The 25,994-nt window shown below is 43.4% G+C and overlaps 2 protein-coding genes across 2 annotated transcripts in view; both read left to right on the forward strand.

Moving 5' to 3' along the window:
• The window catches only part of LOC111080869 (guanine nucleotide-binding protein subunit gamma-e), a 38,788-nt gene extending 37,643 nt beyond the window's left edge, over window positions 1–1,145 (forward strand). The window contains exon 4 of the mRNA XM_041592224.1: window positions 1,028–1,145. Coding sequence (XP_041448158.1) covers window positions 1,028–1,133 — 106 coding nt within the window. The 3' untranslated portion in view covers window positions 1,134–1,145. The remainder of the gene's footprint in view (window positions 1–1,027) is intronic.
• LOC111080871 lies at window positions 1,134–6,246 on the forward strand (the record flags this gene model as incomplete). Its single annotated transcript, XM_022376716.2, has 1 exon — window positions 1,134–6,246. A coding segment is annotated over one exon (555 nt), but the record flags the coding sequence as incomplete, so codon positions are not given.
• Window positions 6,247–25,994: the final 19,748 nt, after the last annotated feature.

Consider the following 25,994-nt stretch of genomic DNA (forward strand, 5'->3'; position numbering starts at 1 on the left):
CCTTAAATAAATAAATTCTTGCAAAATTTGCACAAAAATAAAAATAATAAAAAAAGGAAAATGTAAAAAATGAAGGAGAAAAAATACAAAATGTTTTGTCTTGGGCAGAAGTAACGAAAGCAGCAAGAACTGAGAGAGATACAAAGATACAGAACGACAGGCAGACAGACAGACCAACAGACAGTTGGAGGAGGATGAGGATGAGCAGAGCAAGGAATAAAGCGAAAGACAAATGCGAACGACAGGACAACCATTTTTATGGCCCCAAAGGATAAGTGTATTACAACAGCAAAAATAACATCAACAGCTACGCTGGTAAAATTTATATGCAAACGCAAGAGGAAGAATAGGGCGTGGCGTCCAGATTGGGGTTATCCGAGGGGCGGGGTGTGGGTATAGAGCGTTAGTTTTTTGCTCGTGGCGCGTGTAAAGCGTTCAAACATTTTTAATGTCCATCTGCGTGAGGATTAGCATAAAATCCGCTGTACTTTGCCCGACCCTGGCCCTGATTCGAGGACCCCGGACGCCCCAAAAACGTCTCTGTCTGCTCGCTGCAGAGACGTGAGGTATAACTTTATGTCCGCTTAGGTTTAAGTGCGGGTCTGGCTGAATGGATGAATGGCTGGATACCCTTCTGTGTATTTATACCTTTCGAATGTCTTGATTTCTCTGCCAGCTTACACATTTTATGGTCTTTAAAGTATCAGATTACCAAATGAAAATGTTGGCCCTTCAAATGGAATAAGTTGAAAGGAAAGCAATAAAATTTATAAGCCCACTGTAGCAGGGGGAGGGGAAACAGAGATATTGCTGGGATATCAGAGACCCTTGCCTGGAAAATCTTTACTCATTGTGATTCTTTCGCTATTTAATTGCTCATAAATTAAGTATTTGAATTCTGTACGCAGTTTGAGGGCACTTCGCATACCCTCTACCTGATATATATATTATACACAATTTTTTTATCATTATAATCTCTATTCTATTATATTCTTTTACTTACCCATTCTCGTTCTCGTTCCAACAGAATGCGATCGTTCATCGAGGAGAATGAGAAGAACGATCCGTTGATCAATGCTCCGGATAAGAAGAACAATCCGTGGGCTGAAAAAGGCAAATGCGTTATCATGTAATATTATCGTAAACCACAGAAATACCGTAATACCTATGATAACCAGCCAAATAACATCAGTAATATTAATAATGCAACAACAACAACAACCAGAACAACCCATTCAACTGAGCATGCAACTGCAACAACAGCAGCAGCGGCAGCAGCAACAACAGATCAACAATACCAATTATTGAATCCCACAACAGACAGTAATCGATGTAGCAGCCATAGAGATGATTCCCAGGATGATTCCTCCTCTCCCCTCCGTAATGATGATGATGATGATGACGATAATTCCCCAGATCTAATCCCCGTAGAGCTGCAACAGCAGCAGCATTACAATAACAACTATTACTACTACTACAACTACAATCTGAGCTATGCACCCAAGGACTGTGCCTGGGGCGGCAGCAGGCGCCCGAGTCGCCTCCAACAGCTGAAGCGTCGCACGCAGCACGAGCTGCAGCAGTGGCCGATGCTCATGCAGCTGCTACTGCTGGTCCTCTGGCTGAATGCCCGCTTCTGGCGGATCGTCGACGAGCAGGTGACGTACCGGAGGAGGCGATGGCATTGATTTGGGGGGCAGAGAGATATCAAAGGAGCGAAGCGAAGCGGAGCAGAGCAGAGCAGGAGACGGATGCGCCCACACAAACTGGTGCTGATAATGGTGTTGCTTGGTATGAGATCCGATCTAAGCTTAAGTTGAATCACAAATTATGCCCCAACTCTCTTTCAAATCTCATCTCAATAAAATTAATCAAAACTTAGGCTGCATAATATAGTCAAAGAAAAAGCAAAACCATCTACAAATGTAACACAGAGATCCCACATCCCGAAAGAGAGCAGACAAACAGCAACAACAACCTACAACAACAAACTACAACAATAGCGAGAGCACTCGCTGCTCGTTACATTTTGCTCACGCACTACTCGTTACATCACATCGTGATCGCTCTCGTCCCATTGCGATGATCACTCTGTCGTCTCGACTCGACTCGTTTCTGTCTCTCGTCGTCTTATGCTCGTCTTTCTATTTTTTCCTCTCTCTCTCTCTCTTTCTATCTCTCAATCGTTCATCTCTCTCTTTTTCTAGCTATCGTTCCCTAGTACTAACCGTTATTGCTATTTCAGTTCCAGTTGCATGCCATATACATTCTTAGAAGTTTTCCTTTGATATCGCTATATACTTTCCTTTGTTCTTCCACACCTTCTCCACCACCAATGCAATCCACATCAATCATCATCGCATCATCCCAAAAAACCCACCCAAAAACCAAAAAATTATCCACACACTAGTCGACAAAAAAAAAAACGCTAACTCAATCATATCAATCATGAGACAAGAAAATAATGTCAAAGCCTCGATAAATGTAACCCACCCATCATTCTGTAGAAGAGAAGCCTTAGAAGCGCCAAAACCCCCCGCCACCCAAAAAAGTAATCCCATTTTATGTTAACCAGCGAAACCGAAGAAGAAGATCTACTAAGAACTTTAATCCAAAGGTTTCCCCCGCCCTAAGCTTGCCTAAGAATCTGAAACTGAAAACTAAACTAAAAACTATCCCAACAGCAAACAAAAAATGAAAAAATTAACAAGAAAATAATCAGAAGAGAAGAAGTAGTAGAATCGTATTTTGAGTAGCGCTTCTTGATTTACATATTTGGTAGCCAGGCAAACGCTAACCGAAAACAGCAATTTCAATTGTGTTTCACAACATAAAATATAGAAGAAAAAAAAAATATAAACTATGGATAATATAATTTTATATACAACATACATACTATAGAGTTATAAATTTAAAGGCAGACGCTGTAGTTGATCGATGATTAAGCTTTAGTTCTAACAGAGATATGTTACTTATGATTATCTAGCGACAATTATTATATACGCAACAGACAACAAAACAAAACAAAACAAACAACACACAACAATTACACACACGAAAGAAAGATACACTTGAAACAATATGAAGAACAACTAAAAACTAATTGAAGTAGTAGAGGACACCCATGATATTTATACGAGTATAGGTGGAAAATAGTTGAAAAAAAAATAAAACCAAAACAAAACAATTAGCGAGAAATATTTTAGTGCAGTATCTAAAAAGTCAGCTGAAACTTTATATGTTTAAATGCGAAACTGCAAAATGGACTTGAAAAAAAGAGCAAACAAGAGGAAAAACTATATTATATTATATTATTAACTATTATTACGAGTATATACGATATTGAGAGGGCGTGCCCCAGGGGCCGACCAACAACAAGAAACAAATATAAGGCGCTGTTCAGCTAATCGACGAAATATATAGTGAAAATCGTTTACGTTTAATAAAATACTAAGTTCAGCTTATCGCTACGCGAATATGATTTCCATTTACAACTTAGGGATGATATATGATTTCAGCATTAGGAAGAAAAAGAGAAAAAACAAAAGACAACAATCAACAATCAGAACACAACAAAAACACACACAGACATTCCACAGACTCACACACATATTCCACACTACGAGGCTACCACTGAGGTTGCCCCATGATGAAAAATTATGAAAAAAAACTTGCGAAGTGAAATATAGTTAAGGAAACACTCGAATGGGGGGAATACCCCTTGAGAGAGAAACCTATGAAATAATCCAAAAATATATAGCACATTTAATGTTAATCTTAAGTTGAGGAACAAACAAACGTAGCGAAAATTCAACAGAGAGCGTAACATTAATTATACGAGTAAGTAAGTCGCGCAAAAGACCCCAAAAAGACACCAGAACACAGAGAAGCCGAAAGGTAATCAGCCTACAAAATAAGCAGCAAACGAAATGAAACGAAACGAAACGAAGAAGCAGAAGGGAAGCGAATTCACCAAATAATTAAGGAAACACTTCAACGAGAAGCGAGAAGGAGATGAACGATGATGAGGATGGAACGGAGCGAGTGCTCCTAACGAGAGGAGCGGAGATACAGAAATAGCATAAACACACAATAGAAAACACACACATAATTAGTGGTAAATTTTAAGAGCGAAAACACTCTGCAATCAAACGATAGAGAGATCTGGGGAAACCGAAAGCGAAGCAAAGCTACATCGAAACACACACCTTTGGTGGAAGCACAAAGTGGCAGGCATCCTGCTACCAGGAAGAATAATGCAAGCACCCAACAAAAGTGTTTCCATTTCGAAGCAGAAGCCGAAGCTAAAACAGATACACAACAAAACTAAATTAAGGTATTGGTGGTTACAAAAATATTATATATGTATAACTAATTGATGTTAGCAAAAGACGACGCTGGAATAACGATATAATCAAAAAGGCCCGAGGGCTGGCAATGACACGTTGCGATCCAGCGGCATTGCCAGACCTCACAGACAGGACGGGAGATTGACACAGTTGGCATAGGGCACATGTCTGGCATGTTCAGTGCTGCATGTTCCGTATCCATCTTGAGGGTATAACGTCTGTTTATTGGAAGTTGAAATCAAATCAAACTATATGAATATACGAATATATATATGTGTGTATAGTGTTGTACGTGAGAGTGCCATCGAGTGTCGTGGCACAGGCTCAGGTTCGCTCAGGCTGAGAAGAGTTTAATGAGTTCCAGATAGTTTTTTTCCGAGGTCTGACTGTACACGTCTCTCAAGAGCGCACTAAGCACGCCGAGTACCCGGGCACGGAGTTTCGGGGAAACGGGTGTGAGGGTGCCACCAAAATTGAACGATCGAACAGTCGGCCAAAGGATTGATCTTTTTTGAGAAGAGAAGTCTCCTTCGATGATGTCCATGTCATACGATTTCCACGAGGCCTGGACTGAGTCTGTGCCACGAACAGCGCTGGATATCGCTCGCCAAAAATGTACTCGCACTTTCGTCAGTATTTAATCGACTAAATCGTTAATTAACATTCAAAATAAATACAATTAAATATGGGAAAGTCATTTGAAGAGTGAAAAGAAGTGACGTGAAGTGAAGTGAAAGGAAAGAGAAATGTTAAATTTTAGTAATTTTTCCAGCAAGTTATAAACGATATATAAATGTTAACGTAAATAATCAGAAAGACAATTCTTAATTGATCGGAAGTAGTACTATGGATCGACACGGGAATTCAATTAAAATCTCGATAGATCGACAGGTCGATAGGTGAGACGCGCAAACAAAAGGTGCCAAACTGGTTCGATAGACAGAAAAAGTTCTGCCACGAGCAGATCTTTGGGGCGTATGCCGGGAAAAAGTAAAAAAAAAAAACAAGAAGAAAAACTAATTAAATATAAAGAACACACGATAATCTAGGCCGTAAGTTGATGTTACAACAGTTCATTGAAAAGCGTTTAAATATTATATGGCATACCAGAATATTATGGATTAAACCAGCATTAACTATATATACCTACACATATATATAATATGATATGATATGATATCAAATACAACAATATATTGCAAGTATTCAAATATTCATTGGACAAAACAAAAAAAACATAAAAGAAACTTTTATTGTTACAATTTTAGGTGTAAGTCATGTAACAGATAAGATATTTGGACATATAGGTTAACATTCTTACGATATATAAACGATAAACGATAAAAAATGATTGATTCTTAAACTTGTCGAATTGCGAACTCAGACAAACAAACAAAAGCACGGTGCCGCACAACATCCACAGGCTAAACCAGAAACCAAATAAATCAAAAACCAAAAACAAAACAAAGAAAAACAACCCAACAAACAATTATAATTTAGTCAAAGGAAAATCTAAATAAAAATCTAGCTAGTAAGTGAATTTTAACGCAGTAAAGCAAACAACAACAAAACAACAACACAACAAGAAACGAAAGACAAAACTACACGAAAAGAAAGAAAGAAAGAGGAAAGAAGAAGGAGATTTCACCAGAATGAAGGCAAAACAAAACAAACAAAAAAAAAACACGAAAACTCAAAATAGTATGATATAAACGAAAATGTATTTAGCTGTTAACAAAAACCAAACAAAACAAAAAACTACTAAACAAATGGAAAACCAAAATACCGAAAACAGAAAACCGAAAACAAAAAGAAAAACCAAAGCATAAGTATGATTATCATTAAAGGAACTTCTCTAAATAAAAAGTAAACTTTGAAAATCCTTAGCGGAGAAAAACTACCCTCTCTCTCTATAAAAAAAAACAAAAAACCAAAAACCAACAAAAATATTGTCGATTGTGTTTTATTTCCCCCGTCTCCCCGCCACAAAGACCTTCGACGACCGAAGGATAGCATTTCCCCACCAGAAAATCCTTCCAGAAAATGTTTGATGTTGATGTTGATGATGATGCCTTGCCTTGTGTGTTTACTTCTCCCCCCAACCCCTGTTTATCCTTTGCCTTGCTTTTGCTTGAGTTGTTGGCATTTATTTGGTATTATTTTGATATATTTTTGCGGTATATTTGCTTCTTTGGGCTGTACATATAATTATTGTGCCTGCGCTTGAGCTTCGTTTTTGAGCAAAATCTAAATGTCTTTCTCCACATTACAACGATTTGCACACTTTGGTGACCCACCCTCCCCCCACGACCCTCTGAAATTCGTAACCCTTGACTTCTGAGTCTGAGGTGTGCGTGTGTCTCTTCTTTCAGCTTCAGGGATCAACGTAAGTATGTATGGAAATGGGCGACTGGAAAGAAAGAACTGTAAACTGTGACAGTCCCTGAGATTCTGGCATCTGCTGTTCGCAGGCAACTTTTATCCTTTCTTGGCAGGCGATAAGCAAACTTTTCGCAACGCAAGTTTTCCTTTCACATTTTCAGCAAGTTGTCGGAGAAGTTTACCCTCCAAAGCGGAACATGTTTCGTGTAATTAGCAAACGGTGCGTATGCGTAATGGCATTACGCCTCAAGTAAGTGCATTTCGGAGCTAACAGGAAAAACGGTTTTGCACAATTGAAACAGCAAACGACAGAGGCAGAGACAGAGACAGAGACAGAGAGTATATCTTTCTCTTACTGTCTCTTGCTTTGTCCAGCGACAATTCAATTAAATATCAGACTAGCACTAAGACCAGGAATCCTGCCCGTTTTGCATGGCAATTGAAATGCAATGATGTTTGAATAGTACAGCTACACTCGGAGTATACTCGTATACCATCATAGCTGGGGTGGTGGATGGTGCGGCATGGAAACTCTCGTTTAAATACAATTCGAGCTTAACAAATCAATTGGGAGTCGGTGAACTGTGCCAATGACTGGCACTCGCTTGAATTCGATTAGAAAATGAATTGGAAATTGCTGTTCGCCTTTTGTCTCGATGGAACAATGAATCGTTCGAGTGAAACTCTTTGAATCATAGATTTCTGTGGAATAAATAAAGTTTTTCAATGAACCACAGCGCAGTTTGTGTGTGTTTATATTTAACAAGGGAGGGGGGGAGTACATACAATTATTTGTATCTGCTTTTCAGGAAGCAGATTTTCATTCTTTTTTGCCCATTTAAAATTCGTGGTAAGTGGCTCGCATGGTCGTTTTTCCCGCTCAAGTGGCTGCCTCTGGTAAAAATCTACATATTTAGACACATTTCATATGCAAATTGGGGCCCCGAAATGGCAGCCCTTCCGAATTTATATGCCAATTGGCAAAGTGTGAAATTAATGCGGCCCTGGTGAACGATCCCCGGGATCCGACGAGCAAAGGGAAAAAAATAAACACACAACAAGCAGTCCGGAAGTGTTTAAATTACCATGAAGCTATAAAAAAAAAACACAGAGAGAGAAGAGACCGCCCCAAGGTGGTGTTGGTCTCCTCTGTTGGTATTTATGAGCCACCGCTACTGTTGTCCCCACATCAAGTATTCATGCCCCACTCACTTGCTGACAGAAAGGTCTCTCTCGGCATGTGGTCGGTCGTCTCTGCCAATCAGGGACTCAAAAGCAGGAATCAGCGGGAGATGATATGGGAATGATTCTGTTTGAAGGTCGAGTGATGGCAAGGAGAGAGCAAAGTGTGCTGCCATTGGTTCTGTTCTATTCTGTTCTGTTCTTTAAGCCAAAAGAGTTATCTAGTTAGCCGCACAATCACAATTTGCATATCGATTGACAAAAGTGCATTGAGAACTGTCAAAAACCGCACAACTGCTCATGCTTGTGCTCGTGCGAATGAATTTCAAATGGAATTGCTGATTGGACTGCAGCAATCGAATGTAGAATGTAAATCGAGTACTCCGAATATGCAAATCAGTGGACAGACACGACTGTACTTTCCATTCAAGAGTTAAATGTGATTAATAATCGACTGACTGACTGACTGAATGAATGAATGGCAGACAGCACACAAAACAGCTGGTAATTACAATTGAGAAGTGTTCGTGGGACCCTTTTATGCAACTCACTCATTCACTCTATCAACTCACCCATCACCCATCGCCCATTCATTCATTCACTTGCAATTTGTTTTGCTCTGTTTGCCATTTTGGCGCCTCAGTGTCGACATTTTCTACGCCATTTGCCTGTCTGTCCGCATTTCCTTCCTTCCGCTTCCTTTCGCAGCGCCACCATGCCACCATGCCACCATTCTACCATTCTACCACTCTAGCATTCAGTCCTTTCCTCTCCCGTGGCTCTCATTAAATGCAATCTCTAATGCAATTGACATGGCTTGTCTCTTATCCTCCCCTGCATCTTGCTTCCTTTAGAGTCCTGCGGCCTTGGGCATTTTGTGATTTCTGCAGTTCACTTCTCTCTCCCTCTCTCTCGCTCTCGCTCTTTACTCTTCAGTTCTGTTCTGTTCTGTTTGATTATGAAAATTACTTTGAGTGTTGGCTGTTTTTTAATGAGTCGCCACACAGAATATGCACCAGAGACAGAGATTCTCCCGCCCTTCGGGCTCATCTCTAATTAACATGTCATATCCTCCTGGGGCATTCCTTATCGAGCATACGCAGCGTTGGCCATAGCCACCACCTGGCCTAAAACTTTCTCCAATTCTCCTGGGGGATCTCCCCCACCCCCCTTTCAGGTGGGAAACCAGCAGAGCAGTCAACGAACTGTCAGCACAGGGATTTAGCCACCAAAAACGAAGAGGGAAATTCAACTGTTTGACAGTCAGCCTTAGTTACCATCTGACTGACGGACAAGCTGCTTGACAAGCTGTAACCAGAACCAAACTCAGAAGCCTTCTCCTCCCCTCCTGCCTACTGCATCTTTAGACCCCAGAACGTGGCTTGATTTATATTTTATTTAAAAAGTAAAAAGGAAATTATCAGGTTTTACTCTTGGTTTCTCTTTCTGTTCATTTTAGGTTTGTAGGTTTGTGGCGGTCTTTTTTTGCATAAAGTTTGTTTAACGTTTATCTTGCGGTCGCTTTACGCTTTACGCTTTTTGCATGACCGGCAAAAGTTTCTTTGAGGCCGTGGCCTCCTGCCTGCCTGCTAATAAAAAAGAGCTAAGAAGAAAAGCCAGTGGCACTGCCAGCAGGAGGTACAAATAAGCAAAATTTAAGTGAAATTTAAACATGAATAATGAAAGGAGAATGGAATGGAATGGAATGGAATGGAATACGAAGGAGTGCCCAAAATAGTGAAAGGTCACAAAATTAATCAAGAATGTAAAGTCGCGACTTTTTGTGGAAAGTTTTGGCAAAAGTTTTCCACTGTTTGTAGTTTTCTAGTTAATTTAAATGGCTGCAGAACAAGCAAGAGTTTTCAAGTGAAATATGTCTGCTTTATGCAAAGGAAACTTTTCGGATTCTATTTAGTTATTGATGGAAATATTACTTGCTCCTTTATTGGTACAAACTGGAGGAGAATGGCGCGTTATTTATCATCTTTAAGGGGTTTAAAGTTCTGGTTTTCTTTTACTGCCAGAAATATGCCTCCCGTCACTGCTGAGGTTCAATCACGCTACTTCCATTTTCCTTTCATGTTTTCCATCCCATTTCCCACCGGCCTGCCCTTTTAATATTTTTCATAATTTTTGCAAGAATCACCCGAGGGTTCTGTGGCCCCTCCACGTCATGCTGTGGATGCTCGACCAGGTGTAAGGAAATGTGGCCCCAAGTCAAATCTTATAAGCATTAATTCTCATTAAATTTAATTGCAACCGACTTGGGTTGCGGCCAGGTGGAAGCCATATCCCACTCCTATATACATACATATATATATCCAGTGTGTCCTGTGTTCTGTGACCTGTTGGCTCTGCTCGCCCATGTTCGTGGCACAATTATGCAAATGACTTTTGGGTTGTCCCGCATTCGCGAGAACGGAGCCGATTAACCCTTTTGTGTGGCAAGGCGTTGAAAGGTTCTGCACTCAATTATGGTGGGGCAAAGCGTGGCAAAAAGTATTATCACCTGCTGCCCAAAAAAGCGGAATCAGAACGTTGAATCTTCCTCCTGCTGCAGATCCACAATGAAAGCTGAAACACTTAGCACTCAATTGTTGGTGGATTGCCGGGAAAAGCGCCAAAAAGTTTTCCATGCCGGCAGCGAGAAGCTGAAACTAACTAAACTGCCAATCCCACTGCCATTCACCGACACGGCGATGGAGATGGAGATGGAGACGGAGAACAAGAGCGAGACCCCGACACTGAACCGACACCGACGAGAGGGAATAAAGAAAATTTGTTTAGCAACATTTTCAAACGGTTTCCATTGGCGTGAGTCAAATTAATTTCGAGTGCCAAGTGGTGCTCTCCCTGGCACACCCACAACCCATACCCACACCCATCCTCATCTCAATTAATTTGCCAGCTGCCAGCAGATACATATAGAGGGAGGAGAACTGAATATAGAGAGAGGAAGACTGGCACTGGAATAGTTGAAGGAACAACTTTAATATGTGGTGGGGCTGGAGCTGGAGCTGGGTACGAGCACTATTTGCTTTCTGCGGTTCCGCTTTCCCTGCAATTTTGGTGAGTGTTTTGCCAATAGTTTTTCTGCTCTCCTACCCCCCTTCGTAGAGAGATATTCTGTGCCTGTGGCTGTGGCAAGGGAGGGGTTGGGAATAATTAAGTAAATGAGTTGGTTTCTAGTGGATCGGATAAGAATAATACCCGAATAACTCGTGGGATTACAAGTAAACTTTTAAATGTCAAAGAACGTGACTCTAAAAGGCTTATCGCATAAACCCCACCTAATATATGAATTACAACACTTTTAAATTTCTCTTCTCTTTGATTTTGGTTCGTCCCTTTTCGAAGCCTAAAACAATATAATATCCCAATCACGGAAAAACCCATTCAAGTGTAAAGATCCGCCCCCAATGCAAAATCCGATTTACACGCTCAAAAAATACACTGGCGGAATAAACAGAGAAAAAATAAATCCAAATTGACGTGTAAGCAAAAACTATTCACGCATAAAACACAGAAATTTTCCACAAATAGCAGAGAGCGAAAGGTGGGGGATTACAGAAATCAGGCAGGGAAATCAAAAGAAGAGTGAGAGAGCAGAGCAGAGCACAGGCGATGAATACGTAACGAACCAGCGAGCGAGCGCCATAAAGTATGCAGTGCGAAGTGCGAACAAAAATTCAAATGGAACTACAAAAAAATAAATGTTACCGAAGATTCAGATACACTTGAAGATACATCGAGACTAAGGATCGGTTTGAGAATATATTATAGAATCAAAATACAAAAAAACCTTCACGAAATTCCCCCAGTCAAAGTTCGTAGTACCCTGGCATTAAGGGTACCAAAAGTCGTGGAGGCAACAAACTACATGACATTTTTAATTATCTAGAACAAGTGCATTTAGCACACACATATACAAGCACAAGCACACACACACACTCAGTGCAATGTGCGAGAACAAAAATCGTTGCATACTTTGCGGGTTGTTGGGCATTTAAATGAAATTTTTGTCTGCTAAATGCAACGCCAGGAGCAAGAAGAGCCGCAGAGTACGAGAAGGAAATGTGTGAAAAAGGGGAGTGTCTGCGGGTATGTGGCAGTGGCAGTAGCAGTAGTTGTAGTAAAAGTAAGTAAGTCAAAGAACGCTCGAAAGCAAGCATAATGAGGAGCGGTACAGTGGGTGAGAAAGAGAGTAAGAGGGGGAGCGTGAGTGTGAGTGTGAGGCAGAACCAAAGTTAAATGGAAATATTTGCCCGACACGCAAGCATTTTTTCACTTTTTTGTTCGCCTTAATTAAAGCCCCAGAAGTTTACAGAAACTGCTCCAATTTCAGCAAAGTGCCCGAAGAATATCGAGAATAATCAGACATGAACCTCCTCCTCCCCCTCCCTCTCCAACTACATCCCTCTCTTAAGCCACAACCCCTTCTTTTGGCCCCTTTTTCGCCATGTTTGCATTGGCAGACAGAGAGCATCCGCAGAGCATCCGCAGAGCATCCGCAGGAGCGGCAGCAAAGGAGGTCTATAAAAATATGTTTTTCTTTTACGACCAACTTTTGTGGGGCTCGGCGTTCTGCCTCCTGCGTATGCGTATGGGCGATGTACACAGATTTATTAAAATATTTCGCAGAGCAGGAAAAATATGCAATGAGGCAGCAACAGAAGCAGCACCAGCAGTGGCAGCGGCAGTGGCAATGGCAATGGCAGCAGGCGGTAAAAGTCACTGGGATTAAGGCGAAGTCGGAAATACTCTCCGACGCGAAAGAGAGAGACAGAAGGAGAGAGAGGGATTAAGGACACGACCAGCGAAGTAATCTGTGAAATCGGTACAGGGAAAAGTTTTTAATCAGCTTGGAACTTAGCCTCGCGGCCCAACGTGGCAAAATAATAATCTGAAAATCTCTGAATCGCAAAATCCCCGAAAAAGTGTGATAACCCACGGATCGGATAGGATATCTACCCATACAGCCAGCCAGCCATCCATCCATCCATCCATGCATATCCATCCAATATAAAAGTATGTTGAAGTTAATACATCCCCGGAGGCGCCATTAAATGGCAGGCAGTCGTTTCAGTCGCAGTCTTTTAATTAATAAAACCAAACAGTTTTCACTTGTCCTCTGCCTCCACCTCCGCCTTCGACGCGTGGCATGGCATGAATTGCTGTTGAGCCTGTCAATGTGACTGCACGGAAGGACCTGCTCATCAGAGTGCTGTTCCGCCTCCTGCTGTTCCCACACGCCTCGTTAATTTGCACTTTTCATATGCATATCAAACCAGAGAGACACAAACAAAGAGGTACAGAGGGAGAGAGAGAGAGAGAAATCAGAGAAATAATTTAATAATATTTTTTGCAGTTTCAGTGGCTGGCAGCTTGAAGCCATTGAAAGTTTTTGGGTGCTGGTGGTTCTTCTCGACTTATTTGCCCAACACTTTATCCGCTGCATACTTTTCTCGAGCGAAAATAGTGAACATAATTTGTGTATTTATTTGCACGGATAATGGCCAAAACCAGAGCTTAAAAAGGTAGAACTTTCCATGGACAGAAGCCGTATTTGTGCAGCACTTAAATTTCGGTAGAAACTTTAATTCAAGAGCCAGAGCCACAGCCAGCATAGTGGTTTAGAGGCAGCGGCAGAGGAGATTCTATAACGGAAGGAAGGAAGGAAGCCTGTCCTGTCCTGTCCTGTCCTCAGCCGGCCTGTTTGTGGGCTGATAACTTTATCAGCATCAACATTTTGCATACATCATTGCGCACAAGGTGTCCTGCCCATCGCCCCTGGATTGACCGAATCACCAAAATGGGAATATGTTAATACGCCCACAAAAAGGGCAACAAAAGTGCACAAATAATGGGGGACCTGCTCTCGAAGGAAGTTTCCGTCCACCCCCATTCCATTCCCGTTTCCGTTCCCGTTCCCATTATATATCCTGTGAATTGTTTGGCCTTGGCCTCCTTCTTACACCCCTTACTGCAGCAGGGTATGCTGGTTATTTCTGGCCCCAAAACAGATGCATCTTCTAGGGTATTTGCCACTTCGTTACCCTTCCACTGCTCATTCGCATATTTGCTCGTGCTTTCTGTTGTTCTGTGTTTATGTTTGTTGACATGGAAAAGCCCAAAAGTTATTGTTCGCCATCAGCTTCAGCCACGCCCAGCACCAGCACCAGCACCAGCACTTTGGCAGCTGAGAGTGTGGCACAGACATGACCATCATTTGCCTGCTGGCCTAATAAGCGACTCAAGTGTTGGCCCGGAATTAATGCGATCCTCTCCACTGTCCCCACTGTACCCCACTGTATCCCACACTACGCTCGCACTCGTGTCCATCTGTCTTTGTTTGCCTGTTCCAAAAGGTTACACTAACCGGACATCATCATACTATATGCGAGTAGGAGCAGCAGCAGCTCCGTTGGATGTGGCTTGTTTGGGCAGCGGTTGGGTTTTTCCTGTCATCTGTTATGGGGTGGTGGGCGGCAGAGCTTTGTCTGATATGGCCCCAAGGCCATGCTAGTTATGGGCCCAAAGTGTGTTAGTTAAGTCACCCATGGTTACGATTTGCTAATGAGAAACGATACTCGTAGATGGGATACGATACACTTCAGCAGAGCCAGCCAGACACAGGCACTATGCTGCAGGGTTCAGTTCGCTCCTTTATTTATTGTATAAATATGTTTAGATGGAGTGATTTCTGACATAACAGCTTCGTTTGTGGATAAAGAATTGCACTGGGAAAGGATTAGCCCACTGGTAGAAGGTTTTCGCCTCTCTCATCCCTGCTTTCCTCTTCATAGGTGTATAATCTTCACTCTACGCTCCTTCTTTGCCCACACTCTTTCATCGCTAATCTCTTCCCACTCTTGTTGTCCAGTGCACTCTTCCTCTGACCCTTCACAGGCCATCGCCCACAGAGAGAGGTGGAGGAGAGCGAGTGGCAGGCAGTGGGCAGCACTTCTTTGTGCACTAATCTCCCTTCTGTCTTTTGGCTTTTAACGACCTCTTACTGGCACTCCCTGAATAGTCTGCTGTCTGCTGATGTCCTTCGCCCTTAGTCCTCTTAGTCCTGCTCTGCCACTGACGCACATTCCACTTGAATAACAACAGCTTTTGATTGATAAGCAGCCATAATAAATTTGTTATTAGCGCTAGGGAGAAAACAGAGAAGCGGCAAAGTGACGACCAAATGATGCGTGAATCAGGAGACAAGAGGAAGAGGCGGAGAGAGCGTGGGTGTGGCGTGAATGACCCTTCAGGGGAGTTCTGGTGCACAAACAGAAATAGATCTCAGTTCTCGTACTCGCACTCGTAATGGATATTAGACAAATAGATTTCCATCTTTTCTTTTTTTTTCTTTTTGCTTTTCTTTTTGCTTATTTGTTTATAAATAGCCCAACATTTCCATTCAATGATTCGCGCTTTGTTTCAGTTCAACGTGATTTGATTAGACAGGAAAGGACATTGCAGGACCAAAAGAGGGAACGGTAGAATGAATTCGATCTATGGAAATTCACTGGAAAAGAAAATTCAGCAGCAGTCAAGGGAAATAGTTTCCCAGCAAAAATGTTCTACAAATTGGCCACCCTCCACCCCCGGGGGCACCCTCTGATTAGTCCTCCGTATTGGCACTCGTCCAGGCCTGCCTGTCATCGCCCTGCCACCAGCGCAGCCTTTGGGGCACGCCCCATTCATTTGTAATTATGAGTGCCACGCCACAGCCCCCACGGAAATTGCCAGTAAAGAAAAAGGGGGTGGGTGGGAAAGTAAGCCGCAGGGCAGGGCAGGCTTGTAGCCACAGCAATTTTGCGGCGGTGGCAATGCTGGTGAAATGTTCGAATGCTAATTTCAATTAAAAATTTCATGCCGCATACTTTGAGGCGTGGCACCCACAACCACACCCACTTCCACGCCCACATCCACGCCCACTGCCACCGCAGCTTCCTTCCTGGTGGCAGAGTTCAAAGAGGTGCCAAGTGCTTGATGTTCTCTAAATATTTAAATTGGAATCGAAGGCTCTGGCCAAAGCGATGGCACACAGAAGAGACTCTCGAGAGTCAGCGGCAAGGCCCAAAACAAATAATGGCAAAATACAATATACAATACAATGCTGCTTTAACAGCTTGTTCTCTTTCCCCCCGCACTTGATAGCGGAAGGGGCCTCATTTTCCCTGCTTTTCCAACACACCAAACACCCAGCACCCAACCCACCCATCCGATTTTATATTGTATTTGCGTTGTGTCGCGCACACAATTGATAAACATTTTGCTCGCTTATTTGTGTGGCTCTGAAAGCTGCAAAAATAAATAAAATAAAGTAAGATAAAACACAATACAGACTACAAAATAGAGATGGAAGTGTGACACGAAGCCCCGGCTTAAAGATGGCAAAGAAATGTGCAAGCGGATTTCCATTTGGAAGGAAGAACCTTCTGCATACATGTTCTACATTCCATGTCGAATCCTAACAAGTTAGTTAGGATAAAGGACCTACACATCTACAAACAACTCCCTGGGCAATTCCCTAAACATGCTCCACGTGTCGTACAACAGCACAATGGATCACCATCCATTGTTTGCGGGGGGGCTGGGCTGCCTTTGTCATGGAGCAGAGGCCACCTACGATCTCTCGCTCTCTCTCTCAATTTGGTATTTAAGAATCGGTCAGACATTGAAATTGATTTCTTTTCATCTTTCGCTGTGCGATTTGTGTGTCACAGTTGTCCTGACAATGGAACACACTCCTCGTTCTGCTTGTCTGCCTGCCTGCCTTTCCTTTGGTGATTGTTTTATTGAAATTGATTTCCTAATTGGTCCAATTTGTTTGTGTGTGTTTATTTGGTGTATTTAGCCAGGGGATAATCAAAATGATTTTTGTTGCCTCGTGCCCCACAATTAGGCGGCAATTCCAATAAACTCTGCTGTCGCTTCCATTCGAATTCCCTGGCTAATTGAATTGTCCTTTGACTGCTTGGATAGCTCCCAGAAAACATTCTCGACTTTAGTTAAATGCATTAATTTATTATCTCCCATTAAGTGCATCGTCAACATAATCGACTTTCAGCGCAATCATCGTTACCACCATCATCATCATCGTCATCCGATCCGATCCGATGCGCCACGCCACGCCAGCATCATCTGAACGAAACGAAACGAGGCTAAAACCCACAAAAAGCCGCATAAATAATGAAAAATTCTTTTATGTTGACGCCAACAGAAAAGGCAGCAAGAGAAAAGAAACTTAAAATAAAAAAAAAAAATAAAAAAATTAAAATTAATGGCAAACGTACACGGCCAGAGGCGCAGCGTTTAAAAATAATTGTAATCAAATGTTGAGGGATGTTTGGGGGAGTGGCAGTATATAAAAAAAAAAACCAAAAACAAACAAAAAATAATGTATATATAAAGAAAAATTTAAATGGGACAAATTTTCCAAAAGTTAAAGCGAATTCTCGGTACCCTAAGAATAATATTAAATTTGGATAAGTTTCATCTTTATGGGTCAAGGATCAATCCACTTCTTAAGAGTCCGTAGACGTCATTCAATCTATGGAAATAGTTCTCTATACATTTTTATTAAATTGGCAAACTCAATTAAAGCTTTAGTCGAAATAACTGGGGTAATTGCAGGCTATACGGCAGGACACCATTCCAATTAGCATAGAATAATAGATAAGAGAGAGAATGGTCATTAGAATAATTTATGGCCCGTACCATTAATTGTGTGAAATTTAGGCGCAGTATAAATGCCGCACAAAATATAGGAGAATAAATTTCGTAGATATTAAAACAGATCCAAATCGTATACAGAATGAAGGGGAGCTCCCGTGTCGTGCTCTTTAACAGATCTTTCTCCATTACATTCTCTTCCACGTAGCTTAAGCTCTCTCTCTCTCTCTTCTGTGCCACTTTCTTTTTCATGAAATATTTAAATAAGTCGCCTTGGCTTGGCAGCTGCCTCCCCTCTGCCCCTCTTCCATCATGCTTCTTCCACTTTCCAGCGCCTCTCGCTTTCATTTGATTTATGCGCCTTAATGTAGGCTTCTTAATATATTTTCCTCGCCTTTTCTGCGTTAATTTGCTGAAATGACGTATGAAAGTTGGGGAACTTCATTCGACATGCACAAAGCGACTGAGCGAGAGAGAGAGAAAGAGAGAGAGAGAGAAAGAGTGGAAAACCAGTGAGAGTTTTCTTTTTTTATGCTCACTTATTGCACTTTTTTTCGATAGAGTCCAAAACTTTCCTCTACATTTTGCTCGCTGCACCAAATGGCGTCCATTTTGTGTGCATTCGGGTGTTTTTGCTTTTGCTTTTGCTTTGCCTTTTTTTAGTTTCCGTTTTCCCATTTTATTTTTTGTTTTTCCTGCGGATAGTTTTAACTGTTGGTGTATTTTGTGTTTTTTAATATATTGTGCGAAAAAGTTTTGGCGTGTAATGAAAAGCTTCGGACTCTGGGACTATTTCATTTTGGCATTGCTGGAGCTGGGGCTGCTGCTGCTGTTGCTGCTGCTGTTGGGGGATTTTTGGAGGTTTCATTGAAAGTTTGGCGTTGGACGCGAGAGATGGACACGCTGGATAAATTGATAAATGGCCTTAAAGCTGGACGCTAAATGCCGTTCGACGTCAGCGTTTTTGATGTGTCGTCTGTGCGGATTAGCAATTGGATTGGACAGTGAAAGGGAAAGTCAATTTGTGTGTTCAGCTTCGTCGATTGTGTGACAGTTTGCTGAAGTTTACTGATTGCATGGGAAGGATTTGCTTGTTCCCTTTGACACATAACTGATCGTAGAATATTCGATAACTAACGTAGTGCCATGATGTTACATTAAATCATTCTCTGAATCATCTTCAGACTTTCAATCCCCTCAAGTCTCCAGCTCTAAAGTTTCTAAAGTTTAAAGTACACCTTTAGCCCATAAAGAATCCTTCACCTTTAGACATGCAAAATCTCTCTTAAGCCATATCCCTCTTCCTGCTGTCTTACTGTGGATCGAAAGTCTCCCCGGACACTGGCTGGTTGGCTGGCTGTCCAAACTGTAGGCTCTCCCCGAAAAACAACGAAACCGAGCAGCAGTTCATTAGCATAGTATACAAAAGCGGCACTGGCCGAGAGTACTTCTCCTCCTTCTCCTTCTGCTGCCTGGCACCATTCTATGTGCATAAGTCTCATCGCTTTAAGTCTCAAGTCTACTTACATTTCACTTTGCGTTGCATTTTGCCTGCCTGCCTGCCTTCCTTCCAGTTTTTTGTCTCTTGGCTGCTGGGTGCTGCCTTTTACGCTGGGCCAGAGCTTAACTTGTGGGTCACTAGCCCGTCTTTTATTTCTCTTTTCGTTGGTGGTGCAGATAGAGAGAGAGGAGTGAAGCGGAAATGCCCAGATAATTATGTGGGCGTACAGGCTTTGTCTTTTTTTTTTATCTATCATTTTGGAGAGCACACACACTCTCAAGGCGGCACTCTTTCTCAGCTCACATCTCACATCTGATACATGCGTAATGCGATAAAAAGCGCCTAAAAGTAGTCTAAGCTTTTGACATGCTCCACACACACACACAAGAAAGGGTCCGTCTCTATCGCTGAAGTGAGACATCATCATATTCATAATGATCGCCCATCTGTGGGCGTTCGGGGGCCTGGTCTGGCCTGTCTCTTGATTGATGGCACTTGCTTTTAATTAGAATTTATTGTGGCATACTGAGGGGCGACCAAACAATTTGCTAATTCTTTGGAATTCCGGCAAAAGGCTTTTTCGAAAATCCCCGCCCCAAGGCACAAAACATATTGAGCGTAACAAGAGTTTCCTTTTGCCCTGCTCCTCCTTTGGCTCCTCCTTTGGCTCCTCCTTTTGCTCCCCTTTTGCTCCCTTTGCCTCGCTTCATTTTTTGCAATTTCGTTAAATGTTTTTCCGGTATGCCTTTGGGGGCCCATAAGCCTTACTCGATTTTCCATTTTCATTTCTTTTCGGTTTGGGGGCATTATTCTAAAAGCTTTCCTTCGTCCTGTCCAGGGGATTTTCCCATTTGCATATGGACGGCGCACGGGGCTTAGCATTCATTCACTCATTCATTTATTCGTGCATTCAGTCAGTCATTCAGTGACTCATTCAATTGCAATGACAATGAGAAGGCCGCCGCTCTGGCTCTGGCTCTGGCGCTGGCTCTTCTGGCAAATGTTACGCTGTCAAACGCCTGTCGGCATGCTGGGCTTTCCTTTTATTTTCCACCTGCCACATGTCTCGGCGGAGCCTTCGATCCGACTCGCCTCGCCACGTAGGGGCAGGCTCATTCAGGCCCATTATACACACATTCCCGGGGAATAAAATGGAATGGAATGGAATGGAAGGGAGGAGACAGTCAGTCCTGCCTGTAGCTTGATTGTCAGTAGTTCTCCCTTTTGCACTTTTCTTTCTATTCTTACAACCATTCACTCTACGCTTGACAATCACATTAAGATTCAGACACACACACACACACACACACACAGATGCCGTGCCGTACCGTGAGAGGCAGGACGAGTACTTGGACATGGACATGGCGGAGGACTCAACTAACAATGATTGCAACGACGCTGTGTATCTTGGCTGTGTGGCTGTGTGGCTGTATGGCTGTTTGGCTGTGTGGCAGTATCCACCGCAGTCAAACTGTGGCACTAACCGTAATTGTTGACTATGTCTCTGCAATGTCTCTCTCTTTCTCCTTTTCTCTGCTCTGATTCTTGTCTTCCTCCTCCTCCTCCTGTCGCTTTATTCACGCTGTCATTTGTACAATTGACAATTGTGATTGCATATGTTGCACATAATGCAATGGCAGTTGCAGCTGCAGCTGATGGTGAGGGGGGCTACCTTGAATGAAAAGGAGGAGGTTTGACATTGAGCCAGTGCGTAGTCGCAGTCGCCGCATTTGTGCTGATTACGGATTACTATCATTCGATTGAATGATGAACTGCAAAATGAATGGAAATGTCAAAGCGGATGTCAACATGCAGACAGCTTTAAAGATATTGACACATGAACTGAACACATGAACGGGGGAGTGTGGGGGAGCTCTGATGGCTGGATATGAATTATAAATATAGAGAGCAAACATCCGCCGTAGGATTGAGTTGCATTGATGGAGAATGCAAGGGGATATCCATGGGGATATCTTTCACCGAAACATTCCTTTCTCGGCATAACTCTTTTAATACTAATTTATATTCATTGTGAGGCTATCCATAATCAAATTTTGAGTCAGAATTATGAAATTCAAGGTGAATACTTCCCTTATCCAAATGCAAATTCCACTCCCATTGCACTTTGATGGCTGCCTCTCCCCTAAGTCTGCCCGAGTTGCATTTCTCCGAAATTTGTTGTCTGCTTTCTGGAGGCGACTGCTGCACGTATTTCAGCTGTCTGTCTGTCTGTCTGTCTGGGTGTCTGTTGTCCTGTCCGTATCTTAGAATGTGACAATGGCAATCCCTTTTTGGCCATTGTGTCCCGCTGCAAATGCGTTTGGCGTTCAGCATTCTGCGTCCTGGGAGCTCTGAGCTTCGTGTGCGTGCCGCGCCCTGCAAAAAGATTTTTCGAAATTACTGCAAAGCCCAGCCCCGAAATCATGCCACACACACACACACACACACAGCTGAATGGAACGAACGTGCAAGGATAAAGTGGAGACAGGGAACAACAACTGCATTGTTTGCATGCTTTTTGGCTGAGTGGACCATTCCCTCGAGGGGTCAGTAGCGATGGCAACGGCAACGGCAACGGCAATGGCGGGTGCGCAGCCAAAGTTCAATTTTCAGCTCTTGAAAGTTGCCATCTGCCATCGTCTCTATCCATTGTCCCCTAAGTAGCCTCCCGTTCCCCTCTTGTCCCGTAAGAAGTCACTCTTCTATTTTTTCAGCTTTCTCCACGTTCAGGGGGGGGGGGGACAATTATGCGGCCAAACTTTGGACTGAGACTCCACACTCTCATGCCACACTTCAGGCAGTGGCAGGCGCTAACTAGGCGCCCATTCACATGCTTGGAGAGTTGGTCAATTGATTTCCATTGTTTGGCTTTTCCATCGATCGAAAATGAATTTCATTTGAGCTGCAACAAAGTTACGACACAGATTGTTGGACGAATTATGGATGGAATGGCTTTAAAGGAGCGTGTGAATCCAAGGTTCTTTCATTCGACAAAGCACTTCCGATGTATCATTCATTGCGGAGCTCCAGTTCTCCAGTTCTTCAGTAGGGAATCTTTTTTGGTGGCTACAACTTGCCCTTTGAGCACACTTATTTCTAATGCTAGCCACGGCCCACGGCCCACAAGCTACTTTAGTTGATTTTTCCTTGAGCTGCTGCGAGTTGTTTCCCCCAATTTCCAACCAGCAATTGTGCAGCAGCAGATGGTATTCCTGACACATTTTTGTTATGGTCATGTAAAAGTCAACGGCAATGGCCAAATAAAGGGCGACAGCCGCACGCTTCAACCTCACCCCCCCTCCTCCTGCTGGTGGTGTCTGTAACAAGTTGGCAGCACCGTGCCACCAATGCGATTACGTATACGCCGCGTGTGATGCTGTCGCCGGACATTTGCTACTGGATTCTAACGAAGGAAGAATGGAAGGACAGCAGAGCAAGGACTAAGCTAAACGCCGGAGAAAGAAGAGAATACGAAATGATGTGTGAGTGGAAATAAAATTATTCTGCTCCTACACCACCCCCCCCCCGCCTGACGACAAGTTTATTTGTGTGGCACGCAACGCATGGGTCCTGTCTGTCTGTCTGGCTGGCTGGCTCCTCGAGCGGGGTGGGGCAACCGACACGTGTACGCCTTAAATATTTATTTGCGGCAGCTCCGCTTCAAGCAATAGTTGGCCAAAGATTTTCCCCAAAACTTTTCGGCTGCATATTTCTCTCAAAAATGTGTCTCGGTTTTTCCTTAGGAAAATCGCATTAGCGTCCCTGAGAGAAAGTTTAAGACGAATTGTGTTTCCCCGTAAACAAATGTTGCCATAAAGGGAGGGCGATGGGGAAAATTGAAACAGGCGCCGTTCATTTAAGTCTCCTCTAAGCAACTTAAAGCCTCTCCATAGCTCTTTTCTGCTGTAAGCGGAACTGACTTTAGTTATAAGACAAAGTAGATATTACCAGAGGATATTAACAGAAGTGCAAAGCAGTTTAAAGGCACCGACAAAGAGGGGATTATGACAGCAGCGGAAGAACGTTTGAAGCTTTAAATTATAGCCAGAATTCGATCAATCAATCCAATCGTCCAACACTGCTTTAACCTGCAATAAAACCTACCTTTAACCCCACAACACGCGAGTAATCTCTGTGGATTTAGGGAGGTCTTCTCACCTTGGCATTCACTTTAAAGCGCTGGCCATCAACCCGTCCTGCCGATTCGTTATCGATGGCTACAATCCACATTCACATCCCTGGGGATTCATTCGTTCAAAGGGGGGAGGAGGAAGCCAACGCATATGCCAAATTCAGGATATAAAAAAAAGCAAGCAAAAGAACCAAAACGAAGCATAAATCGCCCTGAAATCTGTGTCAGCAGCAGCAGAAGCAGCAGCAGAAACAGCAGTAAGCGGCGGGAGCGTCGAACGCAAAACGATTCCAAATATTTTATACCTCCCTCCCACCCTCCCTTAGCGATTTCAAATTCCAACCGCACAATGAGAGCCACGCCCATGCAGTGGGGACCCCCCATTCAACCCACTCTCCTCCTTTGCTGCTTCCATCCTATCTTCTACGTTTCCTACCTTCCCTCCATCTGCCTGTCCGCTTGAAGCCCTGCAGCTGCTTTTGGCATATTCAAATGTGTCGTCGGAGGGACATAAAAAAGCATTGCATACTTTACAGCGCCAGCTCTCTTTCTCTCAGAGAGAGAGAGACAGCAAGAGCCACAGGTGCAAGAAGAAGGTGACACCAAAAATGGAGAATAATGGACTGGACTTGAGCTCACTGGAGGATCGAAGATGGGAGTACCCTTCGAGGCATCTGTATCCCATGTTACACGTGACATGCGGTAGTGCCCCTCGGTTGGGATCCTAATGATAAATCAGAAGCCAAGCTCAGGTATTCCTCATCCAGCAATCACTGCTGTAAGCTGTTTGGTATGCCCATTCGACACCCCCTACAGAAATGCAGTTCTCATGCTGGTGGATGATGACAAAGCTCTGTGAAGCAGCCGATGCGAAAGGAACCTATCCATATCGCAGGTGCATCCCATGTGACGATGCAAGAGACATCTCTGCCCCTCTCATTCTGTGTTTCTCTTCCACTCTGTGTGTGTGTTGTGCTATGTTAAGTGAAATGGAAAGCTATGAAAGTGGAGTGGAGCCTGGGAGCCACACAGCAGAAGCAGCAAGAGCTGAGGATGAGGAAACGATAAAGCAGCACAGCTGCAGGACATCTAATAATGCCTCGCGGGAATGGGAATGGGGCTATGGGGCTGTGGGGCTGTGGGGCTGTGTGGGTATGGTTGCTACGATTTGCTGCTGACTCTGACACTTTATTGGCAGACATCGAATGCAGAGACACACAGAGACATGCACTCCCCTTCGGAACTGCGAGGCATGCCAACTCATTTCACAGCTGACTGACGCAAACCATTCCATGGCATCATTAGAGTTTAATGCCACACAGCCCGTGGCAGTATCGCAAAAAGTATCGCGGCGGTATCTGTGCCACACATTTGTTGCGCTTGAGTGGCGCAAATGTTGCTGAAAGTTTAGTGGTTAATTAATGGCAAAGATACTAGATGCTGGATAGACAAATGCCTCAATTAGCGGACAGTTTGCAAATAAATTTCCATTAAACAAATTAATCGCAGCTGCGCAACATTTAAATTAATTTCCAGGCATACTTTGTGGTTATTTTCCGATTGAAAATATATCACAGAACAAGACACAAGAATCAGCGAAATGTCTTTGCCTTAACAAAGTAGAGGCAATAAAAATCAGTTCCCTTAATCCCTTGCCTACGTCTCAGCAGCGGCAAAGATTGCTGAGAGTTCAAGCTTAAATTATTGAGTTAAATTTGCATGGCATAGCTGCATGCCGTGGGGGCATGGCGGACACCAAACGCCCGTCAATTTGTGCGTTGAAAGTGAAGCCATTAATTGCGCCGCTCTACCCATCGTCAAACCTCATACCTCCGGCAATCAAGGTGGGCTTCTCTCTAACCTGGGAGTGAACCTGCCAATCGACGGCGACATTGAAGCTTGACCAGAACAACAACAACAGCAGGAAAAGCAGCAGCAACTAAGAGACGAGGCGACAGAGTACCGGATCTAGGTGGTGGGGGCGGGCCTCGACGATCCATTTAATTGTTTTGCAGGTCGCACGTGTTTTGCATACCAAAGAGATTCTGTGTGGGACGAAGCTACTAATTTCTGTTTCTGGTTACAGTTTTTGGCATTGCATACACGTAGACGCGACCGCCTTTTAATTAGCCAACTCAGAGCCCCCAAACCAATGAACTAGCCATCGACACCGTAGCCGTCGCCATCGTCATCGCCATCGCCATCGCTTTCGTCGTTGCCACTCGCTGGCGTCACACCTCACTTAATTAGGCGCTGGCTCTGGGGGCCGCTCTGACTCTGGCCTGGTGTCGAGCTACAGTCGAAAATTGCGGCATCTACTCCGGGAGTTGTATGGGGCGTGGCAGCAATTCAATTTCGCTTTGGACCGTGGAACACGCCAAAAGGCTATGCTAAAAACTAAAGGCTTTGGCCCGGGCACGGCTGAGTGCAGTGGGGCAGTGCCACGCGGGGCAGCGAATGGTACGAGTAATTTTGTTGTTGTAGCCACAACCAGCCAAGTGCGAACGGGGTACAGTCACGCCAAAAAGGCATGGAAACTTTTTCAGAATACTCTGCAGTGGTTTTCGAACTTTAAATTTCTCTTTAAAGCGAGGGTTGGGCATATATTTGTGATTTTCTGAATGGAAATAAATATAAATAAAAATCTACATGGCAGAAAAGTACAGTCCCTACACAATACCCACGAAAAGTGTATACGATTAGACGTTTATACACGTATTCTAATTTAATAAGATTTCCATCTCCGTATTCCCTTCTTAAGCATAGCACCCCG

Source organism: Drosophila obscura, unplaced genomic scaffold (genome assembly GCF_018151105.1).
Source record: "Drosophila obscura isolate BZ-5 IFL unplaced genomic scaffold, ASM1815110v1 contig_179, whole genome shotgun sequence".
In the NCBI taxonomy this organism is placed as follows: domain Eukaryota; kingdom Metazoa; phylum Arthropoda; class Insecta; order Diptera; family Drosophilidae; genus Drosophila; species Drosophila obscura.